General features: G+C 40.4%; 1 protein-coding gene across 5 annotated transcripts in view; it reads right to left on the bottom strand.

Annotated features, from left to right (window-relative positions):
* Positions 1–21,694, bottom strand: part of PDE1C (phosphodiesterase 1C) — a 299,114-nt gene that overhangs the window by 60,596 nt on the left and 216,824 nt on the right. For all 5 annotated transcript variants that reach the window (XM_054161024.1, XM_009904761.2, XM_054161026.1 and 2 more), the window contains exons 7-12: positions 20,450–20,566; positions 18,406–18,546; positions 13,253–13,353; positions 11,466–11,594; positions 5,398–5,499; positions 3,977–4,097 (exon numbers count right to left, since the gene is read on the bottom strand). In XM_054161024.1, coding sequence (XP_054016999.1) covers positions 3,977–4,097; positions 5,398–5,499; positions 11,466–11,594; positions 13,253–13,353; positions 18,406–18,546; positions 20,450–20,566 — 711 coding nt within the window. The remainder of the gene's footprint in view (positions 1–3,976; positions 4,098–5,397; positions 5,500–11,465; positions 11,595–13,252; positions 13,354–18,405; positions 18,547–20,449; positions 20,567–21,694) is intronic.

Consider the following 21,694-nt stretch of genomic DNA (forward strand, 5'->3'; position numbering starts at 1 on the left):
TTGATATCTTAGGTCACAAGTGTAAAACTCTCTCATTTTACTTCAGTTTTATGTTTTGGGTTGTTTGGAGCTTTAACACGAAGTTTTGAGAATATGAATCTTGCTGCATCTTGACTCTAGTGAATCTTTCCTCTGAGCCTTCCCTGCCTGCTTGGTACTTAAATGCACCAAGTGAAAAAACCACTTGAGCAAAACAACACTTCTCACTGCAATTCTCCTGAGAATTCAGCAGGACTCAGTTCTCAGAACAAACCTTTCAAAAGAAAACACCAATGTCAGGACTGATTTTTCAGGTCCTTCACAGCAGAGGCCAGTCTAAGCTCTAAATGGGCTTTTGCCTCTCTAATTATCTTCCTGCATGACCTAACAACATCCTTAAACATTTCATGGGTTACCTCACCTTCCTTCCAAAGATGGTACATCCTCTTTTTTTCCCTTAGTTTCTTTTAGAAGCTCATTGCCCATCCAGGCTGGCTGTCTGCCCCAGCAGCTCATCTTCCAGCACATTGGCACAGCCTGTTCCTGCGCCTTAAAGAAGTCTTCCTTGAAGCAGCTCTAGCCCTCCTGGACACCTTTATTTTTAAGGGCTGTTTCCCAAAGTACCTTCTGAGTTAGTTCCTTAAGTAACCTGAAATCTGCCCTCCAGAAGTCCAGAGTGGAGGTTTTGTTGCTGCCCCTCTTAGCTTGAATGCAAATTAAAAACTCAATTATTTCGTGGTGCACCTTTTCAGACTGGCAACATGTCAAAAATGGGGCCCCCAGGGATTAATATTTGGCCCAGCACTGTTTAGTATCTTCGTAAGTGATCTGAATGATGGAATCATGTCTACCAATCTCAGTGGGGAAGCGGGCACTTCAGAAAGGAGAACCACCTTGCAGGAAGACATGGATAGGCTCAGAAAGAAGGCTAACAAGAACCTTATGTAGTCCAACAAGGACAAGCATAAGATTTTGCACCTGGGAAAACAATCCAGGAGTGCAGCGCAGGCTGGAATCTACCCAGATGGATAGTAGCTCTGTAGAGAGGGTCCTGGAGATCCTGCTGGACAACAGATTCTATACAAGTGAACAGCGTGCTGCTGTGCCAGAAAAAAAGCCAACAGGATGGTGGGTTCCATCAACAAGAGTAGCAGCAGCAGCAGAGATAAAGATGACATTATCTCACTATGCTCAGTGCTGGTCCACCCACACCTAGAATATTGTGATTAGTTTTGGTCCTCACTGTGCAAAAAACAGACAGGCTGGAGAGGGTCCAAAGAAGGCCCACAAAGGTGATCAAAGGACTGGGAAGCTGCCATATGAGGAAAGGCTGAGAAAACTGAGATTGTTCAGCCTCAAGAAAAGAAGGCTCAAGGGAATACTTTGTCACCATGTTCCAGTATTTAAAGGGTGGGTACAAAGAAGATGGGGACTCCCTTTCTACAGAAAGTCACACAGAGAAGATGAGGGCTAATAGGTACAAATTGCTGCTGGGGAAATTCCAGTTGAACCAAAAAGGGAATTTTTTCACAAGGACAATCATCCATTGGAATAAAGTCCTCAGGGAAGCGGTGGATTCCCCAGTACTGGGCATTTCTAAGATTTGGCTGGACAGGGTACTGAGCCCTCTTGTCTAGACCATGTTTTTACCAAGAAACATGGGGCCAGGTGATCCTTGCTGTCCTTTGTGACCTGGGATGCTATGATTCTGACACTGTCAACACTTTGCAAAAGGGTCTAAGTACACAAGTCCAAACCAGCTTCCTCACCTCCAGAACTGAATGTTCTTTCTTAACATCAAAAGATGGTGCAGAAGAGCAAGTGTTATAATCCCATTTCTTTCCCAGTCTTTCAAGATGCATATTCTCAATAAGCCCTTTAACCTGGTGGTTCAGTCATTCCATAACAGATTTATTTAGTTTTTCAGTTACAATAATCCCTACTGAGGATCCAAATTTAAACAGCCTGTTAAATATACTATAGAATCGATCCCTCAGATCAGCAGTTCACTTTAACTGTGCTGAACTTCTTGCCAGTTTTCTCACCAGTGACAAATGGAGGTCAAATTAGCCAGCAAACTAACCAGGGACAACAAAAAGAAGGGCTGCTTCTTTTTTTGTTAATATAACACACATGAAATGGGGGGACAAATAGAACTACAACTGATAGTCTTCTCCTACTGCAAAGAAATTCTGGTTTATGTCAGGATTCTGATATGTAAATATGAGGCTAAAAGAGAAATCAAACACAGAAATATTTCCAAGAAACATTCCTTTATTGTGTCTGCTGGTCTTTCAGGGAAAAAAGTCTCTCAGTGCCAGCTCTTACCTAACCATCATTTTTCTCTTAGTCCTTACACATCTAAAAAACCCAGTGCCTAATTCTCTTTAGAAAGGAACCTCTGACTCCTTTTCTGTCTGCTCAGAAACACTCGTCTTCTTTAGAGCTATTTGGGCACCTGCCTTTGTTTGGGCTAACTAAAGTCCACCAGTAAAATAGATTAATTCATGCAGGACGTTTGCTTACAGAGATTCTCACCATAGTTGCTGAATACAAAAAACAAACAACAACAAAAAAAACCCAGTACTGTACTCAGAAGCACCATTTACATCTACAGTATGGTTGCTTGATGTGGACAGAGCTGTGTCACACCACAAAATACTTGGAAACCAATAGGGCTGGAGACCTGCACTGACAGACATTAAGTCAGGCTTTATGTCTCTGCTGAGCATGTACCAGAAAAGATAGGAAAGGGTCTGCAGGTGAAGACCATAAGGAAAAAAAAAAACCTAATCTGAGGCCAGCCCAGTTTCCTATTACCATGATCCTTTTTGGTTGGTGGTACTTCTCGTCTTGTGAAAAAAACTGTGCATGATTCTTCTGTTGTTCAGGTAGGGATGTAGTTATTGATCTAGTACTAAATCACTGCAATCAACAAATCAACACAAGCCTATACTTCATGGTAAGCTTAAGGGTTTTCCTGAATTTGAAAGCAGAATTTTGAAACTAGAATATGATTTCTATATAAAGCTTTATCAAAAAGTGGAGGCAGTTGTCATTCAAAACTAAAGTAGGATTTATATTGTTTTTGGCTAAAATGAAGTTAACTTGTATGAGAACATTAAACAGCAATTTTGTCGTGATTACATGTGTAAAACTGATCGAAAACTTGGCCTTTTTGTGACCTCATATCTAACTAATCTTCATTCCCCCACTAGTCTTTAGAGGACTCAGCAGTGGTGTATTTCAACACCTCTAGTATAATTTCAAGCTAGAAAAGCATAAACGTGAACAGAGTTTTCCCTACAATGTATGTGAAAAAATCATTTTGCTTGCATGAGCCTCCTGTGTGGAAACACAGACAGCTGCAGGTATGATCTATCTGCTTCCACTTAGTTTTCTGTTTTATTCAGCAATTCATATTGGTGAAAACTATTCTAAACACTCCTAAGTACTCTGTTTACTTTTGACTTTTTTTTTTTTTTTTTTAGGGCATCTCTTTAAATGCTTTTAATTAGTCACTTGGGGAGCTTATAGCTATCACACAGAGCTTAGTGATTCCTCTAGATTTGTGGGTCCGTCAACAGGAGGTCCACTGTGAGCTATAAACTTGATTGGCTCACTTCATCTTATGTAAGGGGAATGTATTTTTCACATCTACCCCAACAATGTAAGTACACTTCCTTAAAGGACAGTTACCTATATCCATTTTCTATGGTTCTACAGCTAAGCAGAGCACCACACATGCTACATTTTGCTGATTTGATCTCTCATTAGCTTTCCAAATCAGAATCTCTACCATGCAGTACCTATATCTATTGGCAGTGTAGCAGATACTAAATTCCCAAGAGGCATAATAGCATCACGTCATTCAGGAGGTTCTTGTGTAAATCAGAGAAAAAGGAAAAGATCTGTGTTCATGTTTTCCTACTTCCTTGCCCAATCCTGCACACTCCCTCTGTGCTGCAGAAATGGAGAGGAACTTCCCTAGTTTTACCTGTCTGAAGAACTCCTCTAGCAGAGACATGGTCCAGCGATGATGGAGATCCCAGGCCTTGGCTGGATGACTGATATCTGCTGTATGCAACAACAGTGATAAGGCTTTCGGCTTGTCAATTCTGAAAACCCAAAGGATCAAACAAATTAATTGTCTGCTGTTGCAGTGGAAAATGACAAAAATATTGCCTAAGCAGGGAAATGAGGTTGTTAGAATCTTTGGCCAGGTTATTTATTAGAGGAGTGAGTTCTGTGTTCATAAAATCAGACAGCTATGAAAGATTGTCTAATTTCTCCACCATACATAACTCCTAATGTAAAAGAGGCATTAACAAATGCAAAAAGAAACTTGCTGATCTCTTTTCCAAGCTTGCTTGTCTGCACAAGCTGACTTTATGAGCTACTGCATTGTCCATTTCAGCTGGGCTGCACTTTATGCAGCTCAGAAGTTGGTTCCTACCATCTTACTGTAGTAAACTGTTATGATCTGATCTCAGGGCACTGAAGAGTCTGCAGAGTAACTGATAAATGTTTCACTGCTAAAAAAATAGCGTGAGGTCAGTGTGATCCATGCTTCTGGTTCCACAAAAGAGCAAAACCAACACCAGCCAGCCAACCAAATCGAAACAAAACAAAAAGACATTTCTTAAAAGCATAATCTGATAGGCTAACCAAACAATCCAGTAAATAATGTTCCTTGGGGTGGGTAGTCTCATTTTCAGCTCCAGCTTTTAACTATTTGAAATAGCTGGAAGAGTTGTAGCTTTTGAGAGGACTAAGTGCTTGGCACACTCAGGCCTGATAGAGGTGTAATTCTGGGAGGCTCTGGACAGATTTATGTCCAGGATGAAAGAAATGACCATCTCTCAGAGATTTCTGCAGTATAAAAGGAATTTTACAGGAAGAGCTGTGGACAAAATATTACAATGCCTAGTGGCATACTGGGAAAAAGCAAAGGCTCCATCTGTTATTTCCTACTTCTTCCCTCAGTGGGTCTTAAGTTGTTTTCATCAGTCCTCTGGTTTTGGAACAGGCCTCTCACAGAGGTAGAAGCTGATACCATCTGCAGAAGAGAAATACTAAATTGTATTCTGCACATTTTATAATCTCAAGTCATACTCGGACCGTAGAGGTCACTCAGCTGGACCACATCCTTGATATGCAAAAGGAAATGCCCAGGGAGGTTTATCCCAACATGGTGACCTTTGCAAGCTTTGGTCCACCAGCACATAGTAGAGATATGTGTATAGGAGGCTGCCAATCCACTCTAAGTGAATTCATTCAAAATTCAATAGCAGAAAGAGAATTGCTGTGGCCATCAAAGAGAGTAAGGATCTCTGGAGAGGTGCTTTTGAAGCCAAACACAATGGCAAAGCACCAGCTGAAATGCAGCCCCTCACTGCAGTTTGTGAAGTGACTCACCCTTCTGGCTGCTGCAAAGCATTCTTCATGGCTTTGATTTGCTGGAAGTGACAGGACATATCCGTGGCCAACACCATCTCAATTACTAGAGCTCTGAATTCCCTTTTGGATGGCATCACGATGAGAGGAGCAAGGAAAGAGAAACAAGACCAGCATCAATTTGACACACTGGACACACTCCACTTTCTTTTGTTGTCTATCTGCAAATTATTGATGGCACTTATCCCTCTTTCAGGGACAGAAAAAAGGATGAATGATTTCATATACAGACACAGGAGTGGGAGGGCTGTAAATTAATCCAGGTGGGTAATCAATGCTAAAAGAAATCCTGTTTTTTGAAGAGTACTCCTTTTTCAATTAAGCATAAACTTCTTGAAGTAGTTTCTTTTATAAAGCACTTTTAGAAGGAAGCAAAAAGACTGTTTAAAGGTTTAGCATGAAACAGTTGGAGATTTGAACCTGCATCTCTCTACAATTGAATAAAAATGGTCAATTCCTATGTTAAAAATCTAGTTGCACTATTAAAGGAAAAAACTGTTGTTTAAAATAATCTCCTAGCCTATATGATGCACATCTGCAGTCAAGACCTTTGAGAACCTTCATTACTTCCTTGATATTATTAATTCAAAATGTGAATTTTTCCTAAGCAAGCTTGTTTAGGATCCAGTTGAAGTTCCTTTGTCCTAAAGATTTTAAAATCTCAGAACATTCTGATCTAGCACACAACACAAATTTGTTTTCTCTATCTCTCTGTTCAGCTATCCACAGGTTAAGAGAGAAAGAACAGCCTAAGATTAGCATAGCAGCTCAGGATTTAAGAGATTCAGAAATGGGTCAGCTTTCATTTAAAAATAAAAGTTACCATTCTTTTCATGAATGTTTCATGAAGGACATGGTCTATTTTGAGCATGTCTCTCTTGCCAGTGGTGGCTGTACTCAAGTTTGAGCCCCAGGCCATCACTATGTAGAGACCCATGACTGCTGTGCTTACCAGATCTCATGGGAAACATGTAACAAGTCCCCTCTGCCAGAAGTTCCATGCACAGATTAAGATGGCACCAGGCAGCCTTTCTCTTCCTCTAGTATACCCATCTCCGCCCCACTCCTATGTAAAATCAGTTGCATACCCAACAGCATCCAAGGTGATGATATAGTGGCTGAAAACAAATGGGTTTTAAATTGGAAGGACCATCACTCCTCCATTTCATGAGAGGTGTCAGAAAAAAAACACTTCATCTTAATGGTAGGAATAAAACACAGGAGTGGAGCTTTGCTGTGAAAACTGCTTCTACAGCTCTGTGAGCTCCTGAGCTCCTCTGGCTTTAAGGTCTTTAACTCCACAGCCAGGAGGGAGCCAGCCTTGGTGTCAGCTACTCTTTTACACCTTGGTTTCTAATCACCAACACTATTTGATTTGCTCCATGGTGGAGCTGTGGAATGGACTGGCAGGTACCCAAGCACAGGTTACTGGAGCTTAGGGCCTGCAGCAAATCAGGGAACACATTAAACAGACCGTCTGGGTGCACCTCAAGCATTTCCTGGGAAGAGTGCTCTGTAAATAAAAACATTGGGGCTTTCTTGGTTTGATTTGGTTTAGGACTTCTTTTTGTTTGTTTGTAGTTTGTCTTTCAGGGATGGGTTGTTTGTTTGTATCTGCTACATCCCCCTTCAGACCCAAAACATCCAAGCTACTCCATTGCTTACTTGTGTATTTCCATGCTTTTCCAGTTCTCTCTCTTTTCACACTTGCTGAGCTTTATTGTGCTCACAGACAGAACATGAAACCCTGTTCAGTCACATGCAGCTATGGGTTTCCCTCATCCTTTTCTTCAACAGTTCCCAGTTACAAGCTTGGAATGATTGGGGAGTGTTCAAAAAGACAGGAGGTGCAATAAGAGCCTCAAAGAATTTTCTGAGCCACCAGCTGAACCCAGACTGTAATGTCTAACACCACTTAGGAATCTGTCAGCTTTCAATTTTCCCAGTCCATCCTCAAAGATATTTCTGTTGTTTGTCTTGACAAGCACTGTGGGAACATGCTGTGTGCTAAGTAGTTTTGTTCAAGCTTTCTATCCATTCCTGTCACTGTTGTCAGACTTCAGATGTCTGTAGGTTTCCATGTAAATCAAGTTCAGGTCGTTTTGCTATAGAGACCAGATGGAGATCAGTATCTCCAGAGTAGGGCTCTTGCTCTCCTCAGAGAATTGGAATTGTCCTTTGGAGGTTCTGCCTTGCTCCCTTAAGTAAGAAAACAATTTTGCTTCTTCACATTAGGTAAAATAAATTCCAGCAGAAGTGTTTTGGCAGAATCAACCAGGAGGTCTGTGTTAGAGTGAAAAACTGAGCTCAGGTTTCTAATTCATCCTCGTTTAGACCACTTTTTGTGGCAATAAAAATGCATCACATGAAAGTTGTTGCTACTGAGAATCTTATGGCTCTCCTATGGCTTTGGAAAGGGTTTTCTTGCAGATCCCCTCAGCTGAGGATCCCTTGTGGACCCATAGTCTTTCTCGTAGACCTAGTTGTGCTGCTTGGCTGGCTAATTAGGGATTTTAATATTTCTCATTGCACTTCCAGATGTCTTCTCTCATGGTAGAATCTACATTCTCCTAAGGCCTGAGGCCAGGAGCCAGGGAGTCATCACGTTCCCACACCTATAATCTGCCACTGAGAAACAGTTACAAGTTTCCAAATTTGAAAATAAATTCAAACTTGCCCATGCCTTTTAACACCCTCTGCAGAATTAGGGGAAGGAACAATCAGGTGGAGAGAGCAGATTGTCAGGAAAAGAAATTGTAGAAGAAGAAGAAACCTGAAGTGAATTTCCTGGTTAATTACTGTCATATGCTGAATAATAACATATCCTGTGGCCAGTATCACAGCTTTGGTGTTTTGTTTTCTAGCTGATGTCCTGCATATGATTTATGTGTAAACATGGTATCTGGCACAGCCCCACAAGCAAGCACAGTTTTACAATGTCTTTACTACTGACTGCCAAGATAGATTCTGACTGACTTCACATCTAAATATTTCCAAGCCTTGCATTAATCTACCTGGAAAATATCAATTCCTCATTAGCATAATTATTTCATGGTTTAATCTATCTTGCCTCAGAGAACACCATTTTATTGGATTACTTATGGGATGTGTTTTTTCTCCATAAAATTGCCCACCTCAGAATACTATCCTAATGAGGGACCCACATCCCCTTGCAATCATGGGAAAGGGACAGGAAAAAGTCATTTTAGGCCAGTTAATCCCTATGCCAGGAACCAACAGTAACACATCCTTGAGTGAGCTTTTTGCTTGTTTTATCCACTTGAAATCTCAGTACTTTCTCCTTAGGGAAATTAATAGGAAAAAATGCAAAATACAAGGAAACATTTTCAGTGGCTGATCTCAATAAAGGTGTAACACTCAGAACACGCATGTGCCCATCCTGAATGCACAGAAACAAACTTTCACAAGCAAAGGGTGTGATTATAAAGCCATGCACACACGATTATGTACATAAGAAGGCTCTGACCAAAGGTGTCTTCAGTTCAAAAACATTCAAGGTTTCTCACTGCAATTTCAAAAGGAACAACCCTGATTGACAAGGGAGGCTTTGAGGGACAAAACCCCAAGCAGCTTTACTGACAAAGTCAGCATTGCATTAAATGTGACTTCCCAAAGCTGTACTCTACTACAGAGCTAAGGAGCTAAACACTTTCCAGATGCCTTTTTAATCCTGTACTTGGTGGTAAAGTGCTTGTGCTAAATATACTCTGTTTCAATAAACTGTGTGGAAATTATTAACAATGAACTACAGGGCCAGAAAAGACATCTGTAACAGTATCTTGGAAAGCATCTGTTCACTGTGATCTGCTTTTGTTACAGGTTCTTCATTTGTTTGTTGATGACTTGCATAAATGAGATTCATGAAATGAGGCAACTCACAGATTTAATAAGCAATGGAGAGTTTGTTTGAATAGGGGTGGGGGGAAAGTCGAAGTACCAGTAAACAGTCAATTCTTTTCTCCTTCACCGTAGCCCAAGAGGTCTCTTTCAGTCTCATCTGCTTTCCTTGCAAAACCTGTGCCAAATTATTTTCCAACAGTGAAATGCAGCTTTAGTTTTCTGCATTTCTTTCCTGAAAATACATTCCCTAACTAGATGACTGAACACCACTAAAGTGATAAAATTCACATAGACATCTAGGATTGCAAAATCTACTGCCCATCAGATCTTCTCTTATAAGCTCAGCTCAGAAAGAAGGGCACTTAAAGAACTTGCTTTCTAAAAATTAACACTCTGGCCTTTTGCTGAGAGAAATTTATCCAGTACATCTACAAAAATAAAGTTAAATTTGGACACACTTCAGTAGTTTCCCAAAGCATCCTTCATTACTGAGGGTCCTATTTTTAGTGCCAGTCTGGGGAACTCTGGACTTCTTGGTTTTTTTCTCAATACCTCAGATCCTGCTGAAGTCAGCTGGTGAGTCCACTGCTTCCCTAGTATTTGTCTATAGGTTTTCAAACTGGCAATCGAAAGCAAAAGCACAGAAAAATCTCTTTTGGAATTAGAGTACATCCAGATAATGGCCTTTGTTCAGTAGCTGCTGCTTGATTGGCAGCTACAATACAGCCCTACTTGTGAGAGAACAAATAAGCAATCCAAACCACTTTGTGCTTTTGCTCAGGCAGTTGGAGTATTTCTTAGAGATGGGTTAATCTTTGAAACCTTGGGTCTAAGCATATTGCCTCAACACGACGCACATGTTGTCACTACAGAATCAATAAGAAATATTGACATTTTATTCAAGCAAAAACCAGTTTAAAGCTCCAAGGCAGACCAATTTGCTACAGACAGTACCTAGCAATGAAGCACACTCAGCTAGCCGCTCTGCTGTTCTTGTAGACAGTGGCACTGAGGCTGCTGTTTCTAGTCAGTTAGTTCCTTGCATTTCCCCCGCCAACGTAAAAAAGAAAGCAGTAATTTGCTGCCAGTATTTGACAAGGCATTACCAGCTGTAGCTAAAAAAATAAATCAGATTTTTAACACCTCAATGCAGAATTATAATTTTTTTTAAGTTTCTCTTGCTGCCCACCATGAGACTATTTTCTATACCGGGCGACAGAATTTCCCAAGCCACCAAGCCACCACTCCACCACACTCACATTGACTAAAATCAGCTACCTAAGTTCCTGAGTTTCATTCCTGGTGTTCAGCTGTAGGATTACACCACTGTCCTCAAGTTGAAATAGACAGATTAGCAAGCAGAGCCTTCACTGACTAGCTTGCTAGAAGCCAGGCCCTGGAGAAGTGCTCATTTCCCCACATTCATATCAACACATGTTGAACTGACTGCTCAGTACTGTATCATATTTATGTGTGTGCAGGAGGCACCGTGCATCATGTAAGATCCCACAAGTTGCTTCCCCTCCCATGAGAGGGACCATGGAGCTGGACTCTTCCTGTCTAGCACTTTGGGCTATTTTTAAAGTACCACCTCCTGGAATTAAAAAAAAAAAAAAAAAAGGCATAAAAAAAGAAAGCCTTCATCAGTTTGATCTGTCTGCTATTAGAAAGCAAATCATGGGCTGATTTTGGCACATAAATCATGTGTTGCATGAGGTTTATTTTAAATTACAGCTTCTTACATCACCCAAGCCCATACAGTACACTGACTTATGGTCCTTGGATAAGATTCTTTTTTGCATTAAGTCCCATTTATAATTTGCAGGCAGGGAATATCGAAGTGGATAAAGGTTATGTGCATGCTTTAGGATCAACAAACAGCAGGCTGGCTCTACATGTACAAAGGTTATCCCTGTGACACTTAAGAAGTCAAATGGGACTCTATTTGTATGCTATAATCCAGTGCCACAAAGTCTAGTCTTACCATCAAAGGTGAAAACCAAATGCAGAAATAAGCAAGACTAACACCTTTTAAAGCTCCTTTTCATGCAGCAATAGAAATGCTAATATGTAATATGCTATAATACATACTGCCATTCAAACAAGCTAATAACAATGTCTTTGGTGATTCTGCAACATTCCTAGGCAGCAACCATGTTAATTTTTACCTCCAGTCATCCTTTGAGAGATTAGATAAAATATTCATCTCCTCATCATCTTGCAACAGACGATACGCTGCACTAACGTGGTGATTTTCAAGCACGGATCGGTCATTGTATAGAATGGCTGAGTCTGACCTGGCATTTAAAAGAAAACATAGAAAATGTTACCTTTCTTCACTGGCTAAAGAGTCTCATGTTTAGAAGCTACATTGATCAGCTACAAAGATTCGTTCTATAGCACAGACAGAAACACATTGATAGCACCTGTAATACTTCGTTCATTGCTGTTATTCACTAGAAGAAAAGTAATGATCAAGATGCACCACAAAATCTGTTTCATCATCTGAGACTCACCTAGTCTCTTTGTTACATAGTTTAAAAAAACAACAAGCTGAGAGCTGAGAGAGATATGTAAATTTAGATTGAATCATGAGGCCATGAGGCTGTTTTCCAGATCTTGTGTATGTTGTACCCAAGCAAGCAACTACAAGGTGTGTCCCAATATTGTCTCCAGAACAGCAAACTGGCTGCAAGCAAGATATAATTGAACTGCTCTCTGCCATCTGTGCACTAGACTATGCTGTCTGGAAGGGTGATTGCCAGTGGGTAGAGTAAGACTGAAGGTACTTTACACCTTATTTTAATCTCCAGGACATAAATCTGACACTGATGAGTGGCTAAACTGGACAGAATACAGAGGTCTCAGTGGAAATTAATGGCAACGGAGGGTGAGTATGATCTATACAGTCCCTGCTCAGTTTTGCTTCACAGAGAGCAGTACATATTTTTCTCCCCTCTCACTCTGATGTTCAGTGTTACAGAAACTAAATTACAAATGTCCTTCCTTGAATTCTTCTATAACTATTTTGAAAATACAGCATATTGCCAGTTCTTACAGGCATGAGGCTGTAAGAAGTGGAGTGTGGCTTGGCCCAGAACAGCGACAGAAGTTTCTTTCTATGCTCCCAAGCTGTCCTGAGCATATTTGTGTTTTATCCTTGCAAGCTTTATGTATCTGTGATACACAGCAGGATTCAGCTAACATACTCCAGACACCTAATTTGGGGTAAGTTGCCATGCACCTGAGAACTACCCAAGTGTGCATGATGCTTACTTATCACTGTAACTAGAATTCACAATCTCTGCACACATCTGAATTTTCATCTTCTTCTCTCTTCCACCAACTCAAAAACTTTGAAGAAGATTCGAAATTCAACAAATATGCCATTCCAGTCTAGTTTGTGATCAGCTAATTACTGCCTAGCAATTTACAAAGCTTAACAAAATTATATCCCTGAACAGGTAATGTTAAACATAGCCCCTTGCTGCAGGTGGTGTTTTTCACTCAAGTGAAAATAGTGTGTGTAGTGGTGGTGTTCACTGATGAATATAGATATTTCTGAACTCTTGATTTATGCAGTTAATGTTTAATTCTTCAAATTCAATAAGGAGAGAAAAATGTTGAATTACAGTATCTCCTCCAAAACTATAGTTTCATCAAAATTCCTCACTTTGTGCAGCAATTTCTTCAGCAACTTCATACAGAAATATTCTAGGACCTTCCTTTTTCCTGATTATTAAGATGAAACAATGATTAGGAAGCTAGAATACATGCATTCCATTGTAAACAGCTGAACAACAGAAAATTAGATCCAGCCTAAAGAAATGAACTTTCAGCTTGTAACACCGGAAAGAAAAAGCTCCTGGCAGTTTACTCGTTGGTTGTGCTGTTATTCTGCGAATGTTCCTGACTCCATTTCCCAACCTTTCACCACGTTCCACAGTGACCTCACCGTGTCTGGATGTGAAAGTTATTGGTGGTTCCAGTGTGCTCATAGTCATGGATGGCAGCTGCAAAGATCATAGCGAAGATCTCCAGCTCTGTCAGCCAGTGCTGAAAAGAGATTACAGAGCAATCAGATAAGCTGTCATTTTCCCCAGCATTAAGGTTTTTGTCTTTTAAGGCAAGCTATCCCCTGCTGACAGTCAATGCTGCACATCATTGCCTTTCCCCCGCAGCCTGGCAGCTGTTTTAAAGCAGACTGCTCTGGTTAATGCACAAAACCCAAACCAGCGCTTTTCCTGAAGCTTCACCTAAATAAATGAAATTTCAGCAAAATGTTTTCAGGAGCTAACAAGGCTTAGAGGGGAAACATATACCTCTCAAAAAGAGCACTATGTGGGGGAGACAGAGAGAAACCCCCCCAAAAGTGAAACTTGACAATATATACTAGCAGGTATGCACATACCACCAGGGAATGTATTTTCAGCTCAGCTGAGCTGGGTATAAGAGCCTCAAATATAGAAAAATGTCACCAATTTTCAGTTACAGAGTCTTTGTCAGTCACTAAATCAAGAGGAGAACAGGCAAACAAAACCTCACAGAGATAAGCGTCACGTTCTTTATTTACCATGTATAGGAACATCTGAGAATTGTTTTGTTTGGTTGGTTTTTGTTGGTGGTTTGGTTTGGTTTTTTTTCCTAATTGCCTAGTTTGAAGCCTTATTTTTCAAAGCTTAAGTCATTTTGACTTAGATTTCTAAACAACTCATATGCTTTTAGTAATTTTCCTCTGAATCTATCAATCATTTTATGTCTGGTTTTCCAACGGTAGCACTTGAGACATGCTGTCAATATTAAGCACAAGAGAGACCAAGACTCTAAATACTTGTAAATACTACTAAATGCTCTAAATATTTGTATGAAAGCTCCAGTGTATTACACTGGGAGAAAACATTTACCACAGTGGTCACCAAATATTTTTGTAACAGTTCACTGTCAACCTGCAAACATTTTGACAAACATTCATTCACGTGCAAACCACCTTTGACTTTAAAGCCCAGTAAAGGCAGTATGGTTTCATAAATCTGCCCTAGACATCTACTATGGCTCAGTGACCACCACTGGTCTGTTAACCACATGCAGAGGAAGCACAGATAACTGAGAGGCTCTGCAATAAGTTATCTGGCTCTTCACCTGCCTTTCACAGCTATCCTTGCATAACTAGTGAAGAATGAAGCAAGTCTCTGTATTAAAGACCTCCTTATATTAAAAGTACTTTGAAAATATAGGCCAGAGATGTTTCACTTGTTTCACTGGTCCAGGACAGGAACAAACAGCACTGGTGGTGGAGAAATCTTTGATGTTTATATTTCCAGCTCTGACTTGTCAATAAGGAATGCTTTACAGCTGGTGAAGAATACAATTTCAGCTTTCAAGTAACAACTTCTGGCAAATACAATGGGGGGAAGAGGGAACTAGGGTTTCCAGGCTACACATCAAGATGCGGTCTTTCACTCCTCAACCATGCTCTGCCATGTCCCAAAAGGCAAGAGTGAAAATGATAGGAACTTTTGCTCAGGAACAGGTAGAGAAAATCTACATTGTGCATTCAGAACTACTATGGGACACAACCAGATAGTCTCATGCATCCACTTTAGACCTTTTGGGAATCATCTGACAAGTCCCACTCCATCAGGATCTTATTACCCAAGATTTAAAACATCACTAAGACAATGAGCTCTGTGCTCGAGATCCCCTACCTCATCTCCTAAGATGTATAGAGGAAAAATGCTGACGTGCATGCCCTATCAAAACATCACTTGCTGACCAAGCACAGGTAGTGTAGGTTTTCAGATAGGATGTAGTACACCTGAGAAGAGGTGTCAAATATAACAGCACTTGAGGAAGACCACTCAGAATGCAGACTGGGATTACAGTTGCAAACTGCGGATAAGAATCAAATCATTTAAGTAGCACAAAATCAAAACAGGCTTGTGACTAACTGGAGGGAAATAGCAGGTGAGTAATTGGGACCTTTTAGACTCCTTTTTCTGCTAAAACCTTGCAAGAAAAAACAAACAAGAAAGTGAAAGCCTGTAGAGAATAGATGCAATCTCCCCTGAAGGAGGAATATTAACTTCCACTAGTCTGTAATGGACTTCATCTTGGGAACACAGAGCTAGTTTGAAAGAACAAAGCCATCAAGAACTATCGAGAAAGCAGCAGGATACTGTTGCAGGTGAAAAGAGTGAGCAAATGTGAATGGTTTTCATCTTTAAAGGGTAGTCAAAAACAATCCAGAACAAAACTTTCGAACTCTGCCATGAGAAGGCATGGGGCATGGTGAAGGGGGTGGGAGGTGGGGAGAGGGTAGGGGAAGAAGGCATGAAAGAACAAGTATTGGCTTCCACAGTGGAAACAAAAAATGAGTAATGAGGCATGATTGTCTTTCACAAAGATACAATAAACATGAGGAATTAGCTAAGTCACTGGCATGTAAACAAAAGGATTGATGTAGACAGAAAGAAAAAGGAAGAGGAAAGAGCAATGTTTCCAAAACTAGCAAAATGCATGGATGTATTTCCAAGAAAATGCTGCAAAGCAAAGACTGAAACAACTAGCCTGCTTCCTTTCTTGGAGTTTATGATATTTTATTCCAAAGTAGTTCTCATTTGCAGGGCTCATGATGATCTACTTATTAATCACAATCACAATAGTCCAGAGGAGAGGAGGTACAAACTGATGTGACAGAAGTCCTGCACTGTTACAGGTCTGCTGCAAAAAATAATTTCCTGTAATTCTTGTCAGTATCAGAAAAAGAATTCCTAAACTTTATCACATAAGATAGGATAGGATAGGATAGGATAGGATAGGATAGGATAGGATAGGATAGGATAGACCAGGTTGGAAGAGCCCTTCAAGATCATCGCATCCAACCCATCATCCAACACCATTTAATCAACTAAATCATGGCACCAAGCACCCCATCAATCTCCTCCTAAACACCTCCAATGATGGCGACTCCACCACTTCCCCAGGCAGCCCATTCCAATGGGCAATCACTCTCTTTATGAAGAATTTCTTCCTAACATCCAGTCTAAACATCCCCTGGTGCAGAAATCACATGGCAATTCCTAATAATCATAAAGATTAATCAGAAAATCATACCAAAGAAAGTAATTAGCACAGCTGAACAACACAGTTAAATAAAGGAAAGAATGAAATGGCAAGAATTGTGTCAGCTCTTGGAAGTTGTTCCTGCACATCATGCTTGTATCCCAGTCCTCTAAGAAATAAACATCAGAGTAACTCCAAATCCTCTTTCAACATTTTGTCAATGAGAGAACCCCAAATATTCTAGTTCATAAGGTAAGGTATAACAAGTTCATTCCTAGGCACCGTCCTGAGGGAAAAAGCAAGAGGAAAGCTAAAAAGATATCAGGCAGTAAAGACGATTAGAAGGAAAGAATGCTTTCTTTTTTTTTTAATTGAAAAGAAAACAGAAGGAAAAAGAAGCCTGGAGCAAAGCTGTTGAGGGACCTTGCAAATAACTGGAAGTCAAATGAAGCATGTAAAGATAAACCAGACAACTGTTCCTAGAACAAATTAGCGCTATGGAGATTATTTACATTTAAAAGCAAACAAACAAACCACACTTTTCCCCCACATTGCAAATAACCGGTTAACAAGATAGATGAGGCTTTTCTTCTGCCTTTTTTTTTAATATGGCTTTTTTCACAGGTTTTTGTCTTTGTTCCAGTGAAGAATCCAGCCAACATACCTTCTAAAATCAAAGTCTTGCATTCCAGCACATCCAAGTTCCTTGCATAAATACTGTGAAAGCCATGAGTGGAACAACTACGTACATTAGAGTAAGGACAAGGTAGTGATGTGAGCATAATCTGAAAACAGGGAAACGTTCCCTACCTTTCTTTACCATGTGTGAGCAAACTACACGCTAGAAGCTAGTCCTACTGTAAGCAGGAGGTTAGCATTGATTGCCTCTAGAGAACATACTCAAACTACATTACTCTATTCACATTGAGATGCACGTGGGGTGGAAACTAAGGAAACGGAAAAAAAAGAAGAGTAAAGTGCTAAAAAGAACATTCTCACAAGAAAGCAAAGCAGAAATGCCACTGTTGGATGCAGTGTTGCAAGTCTCTTGTTCCCAGTAGCAGAAAAATGGTTTCTTACTGTGCTTCATTAAATCCTACCCCAAATACCCCGTATCATTTGGCTGTGGGAAAAGTGAGTGCTTAGGATTATTCCGAGGAAACGGCAAGCACTGCACAACATCCTCTGGAGTGCAGCTCCTTCCTAACACTGCACAGGATACTTGGTGTACAGCTCTGTGTAGTAGAAATACAAAAGCAAAGGGCTCATCTCAGGTGAGTGAGTCACTGGCTGAAGTGCCAGCTGCTGCATATGCTCACAAGCACACAACTCCTAGTTCCCTTTTCAGAGAGGTAAATCTGGAATTTGCACATTCCCTGGCATCTGCATATGTTTCAGAACATTATTTCCTCTGGAATAATGGGAAAGCAGTGGAATTAGAAAAGCATTTCAATACTGAAGAGTTCTTATTTGTCACTTCAAACATCAGGCATCACAACAGCAGGTCACTTCGAAAGGTGTGTGGACATGGATAATTTATGGATGTAGGTTATGCACTGGTAACTTAGAATGGTACCCAAGGAAAGAATAGTGAAATATGATGAAAGAAAAGAGAAAGATACCTTTATAATCTATCAACTGTATCAAGCTAACAGAGGCAGACATGCCCATGAGTTCATCTCCTCCAGAGAGTCCCAGTTGCACTCACAAGCATGGTCATATCAGAACATTTTCCAATAAATATAACTTGCCTATCAACTCAAGCTAAGGAAGTGGCCTAGAGACAAGCTGCTCTCTAGCCATTAAAAGCTAAGCTCAGGTTTCTCATTCATCCTCTTTTAGATCACTGTTAACAGAGTTATAGATATCTTCACCTACCTTCTACTTCTAGATAATCCTAAATCTCTACTTTCTGTAGCACAGCCATATCAAATGAAGATTGTCTACAGTGCAAACCAGTTCTACTGTGGATAATCATAATCTCCTTACTGAGCAAAACCTGTTGTAATCTCCTTATATATTCAGGATGCCAATTCCTGTACTTACCACTACACCTGTCTTGAAAAGGAGGTAATGGACTGTCTGTGTCACATCTGCAGCGTGCATTAGGTTGTGATAGGGATTTTTGTGTTTGCTGTAGCCAACCTCCAGAGCTTCCACAAAGGACACCAGGGCAGAAATGGGGATCTGAGGAAAACAGCACAGAATTAGAAACAGAATAATGACCTTTAACAGCTAGCATTTGTAGGAGAGCAATTTGATAACAGGTCCCAAAGAGCTGTTTGCACTTCACAAATAACATGCTAAAACATATGCAAGAGGCATGAGAGAGAGAGAATATTCTGGTCACTTCCTCAAACTGACTTTCCCATCCCTAATTAGACTATGGATGAGTAATTCCCATATGTAAACACACACATGTAGGTATACTGTGAAATGCTGTCTAGAAGACATATGCACTATGAAAAGTAACAGAGGGGACTTGAGTGATTGCCCCTGGAGAAATCTCATTAGATTACATATCTGTCTGTTCCCTTCACTGGGATGTAACTCTACTTTACTTTCTACTGCAACACATCATATAGCAAGTCTGGCACACCCTAGTAAGGGGAGTACCATTTATTACAACTCTGTTTTCTCATGGCAAAATCCATCCTGCCCATCCTGTGGCCTTGCCATACTTTTCTGTCTCCAAAAGGAAAACTGCACATGCTCAAAGTGAAACTCAGGGCATTTCTAGAGAGGAGACACAGGCAGGATCAGGTGCAACACATGTGCCTGGCAGTATGGGTTCTCTGGTTTCATCTCCTCAACTTTAATTACCCTAAATGCTCATACTTCCATAGTTAGAGGAGCACTGTTACTTTTCTCTTGGATACATATCAGGGAAGGATGCAGTTCTGACCAGTTACCTTCTTCAAACATTTCTCATGGGGCACAGGCAGTTCCTGAAGAAGTACAGGAGTCAGAGATCTGTAAACTCTTTCCAGACAAAGTAGAGTGGGGACCCTCAGAGAGTGGAAGTGCCAGTGGAAGAAGGGACTGCAGAGTATTTGCATAGGAGGAACAGTGAAGATCTGAGAGCAATGTTTCTGCCATTCAAATTTTAGCCTGTTCAAAGCTAGAGGAAAAGAGATGCAGCATTCTTACCTGCAACCCTCTGTGACAGTTCTAGAATTCTAGAATAGTTTGTGTTCCAAGGGACCTCAAAAGGTCATCTAGTCAAATCCCTCCTGCAATAAGCAGGGGCATACTCATTTAGATCAGGTTGCTCAGAGCCCCATCCAGCCTGACCTTGACTGTTTCCAGAAATGGGGCTATCGCCTCTCTGGGCAACCTGTGCCAGTGTATCACCACCCTTAGTGCAAAAAATTTCTTCCTTGCACCTACTCTGAATCTACCTTCATCTAGTTTAAAGCCATCATCCCTTGCCCTGTTGTTATAGATCCTGCTAAAAAGAATATCTCCATCTTTTTTACAGGTCTCCTTGAATTACTGATAGGCTGTGATAAGGTCTCCCCAGAGCTTTCTCTTCTCCACGGTGAACAACCCCAAGCCTCTCAGCCTTTCCTCACAGGAGAGGTTCCATTCCTCTGATCACTGTTGTGGCCCCTGGACCTGCTCCAAGGGGTTTAGGTCTTTCATGTGCTGCGGACTTCTGAGCTGGATGCAGTGGTACGGTCTCACCAGAGCAGAGGGACAGAATTATATTCCTTGACCTGCTGGACACACAGCTTTGGATGAATTTGAATTTGAATCCACACTCTTTTCTTTCTTTCTTTCTTATTTTTGCCTGCATGCTTCAGAGTCTATGAATCTCAGGGAAACAACCAATTATCATTCTCCCTGGATGAAATGTAATATTTCTCATGGATTTCACGGGGCAGTCTGTTTGGAACCCCTTCTACTTATTTGTTCACTGCAATTAAAAGTACTGCTTAACATATGGCCTGGCTTACTGGGAAAAGTGTAGTGTCCACAAAGCCTTCAAACAGTGCTAAAATTGCATTTTGAGTGGAACAAAGCAGGATGAGAGTGAAGTTGAACAAAATCCAAGATGGAAAAAAAGATCCATATTCTAACTACTGACCTTGAAACGGTTGATCAGATCATAGCGTGTGAGGAGTTCATAGAAAATGAATTTCAGTGCATGATCCCCACTGGCATCATTTAGTGCAAATACATCAAAGGACCACTTGTCTACATTCTGCAAGAGTGGGTAGAAAAGACAGTTAATATGCTAATCTCTTTCATAATGGTATTTCAATTGCTATAATTTTGCATCTACAAATGGAGAATTAGAGCAATAATCTAAGTGTTTAGCCTTTTTCTTTTTTTTTAATACTTCTTCAGTTCCACTTAAGCAATGCAGGGTTTAATTTACTCATCAGTATTGTATGACTCATGTCCATTAAAAACATGTATGCTGCTCGTATTTTCTAAACATGGCAATTCTCCACACCAGAATTTAATCAGCAAAGGTTCAATCCCAAAAGCCAAGAATCCTGCTTTGCTTTAGCACTGGGGTGGCCCTGCTGGGGCTGATTTTTACCCTTTTTGGCCCCTACCCACATACTATGTCCACAAAAAAGAATGTTAACTTTGAAGGAAACTGGAAGAACAAGATATGCTTTTTAGTGATATTAAAGCTTCTTGATTTTGCTGTTTCTATAGAGTTCTGAGTTTGTACTGCAAGCAAAGCACTCCAACGCTTTCCTCATGCTTAAAACAGAATAAGGTTACATGGATTTTACCTTTAAAGCAAATACAGGCACCTGTGGTAACACTTTTACTACTTAAGGTTCAATCAACCAAAATAATAACTTACTAGACGAACTATCTTGCTAGTCCCAAAGAGCAGCTTAGTTCCTTCTGATGTTAATATTAATCCTAAATTGTGATTATTGCACCTTAAATTGTCCAAAGACAGCATGACCCTAGTTTTCCTTTTTTTTCTGGCTTGTTTTTGTTTTGTTTTGTTTTAAGATGAGTCCAGTGAGGTTTTCAGAAAACTACCGAGCAGGAGAACATCACAGTAATGTTAATGGAACAATGATATAAAAAAACAATCTTTGTAACAGCAAATATCAAATTCCATCTAGGAAAGTTGTAAAGGATATGCTAATGCTGCAGGGTGGTCAGTCAAGAGACTGAGGAGGGAAAGTTCACTTCCCAGTTCTTAAAGCTAAAGTTATAAACCTTCTTCAAGAAGGTTAAGTGCAAATCTCAACTCTTAGGAAAGGCCATAGAAGCTGGCAGCACTCATTATCTAGAAAGATAAATCTTCTTGAGCTCAGAATTGAATGTTCCTGAAACCCTGTGAACTTTTCTCTCC

This window comes from Dryobates pubescens, chromosome 4 (assembly GCF_014839835.1).
Source record: "Dryobates pubescens isolate bDryPub1 chromosome 4, bDryPub1.pri, whole genome shotgun sequence".
NCBI classification, from domain to species: domain Eukaryota; kingdom Metazoa; phylum Chordata; class Aves; order Piciformes; family Picidae; genus Dryobates; species Dryobates pubescens.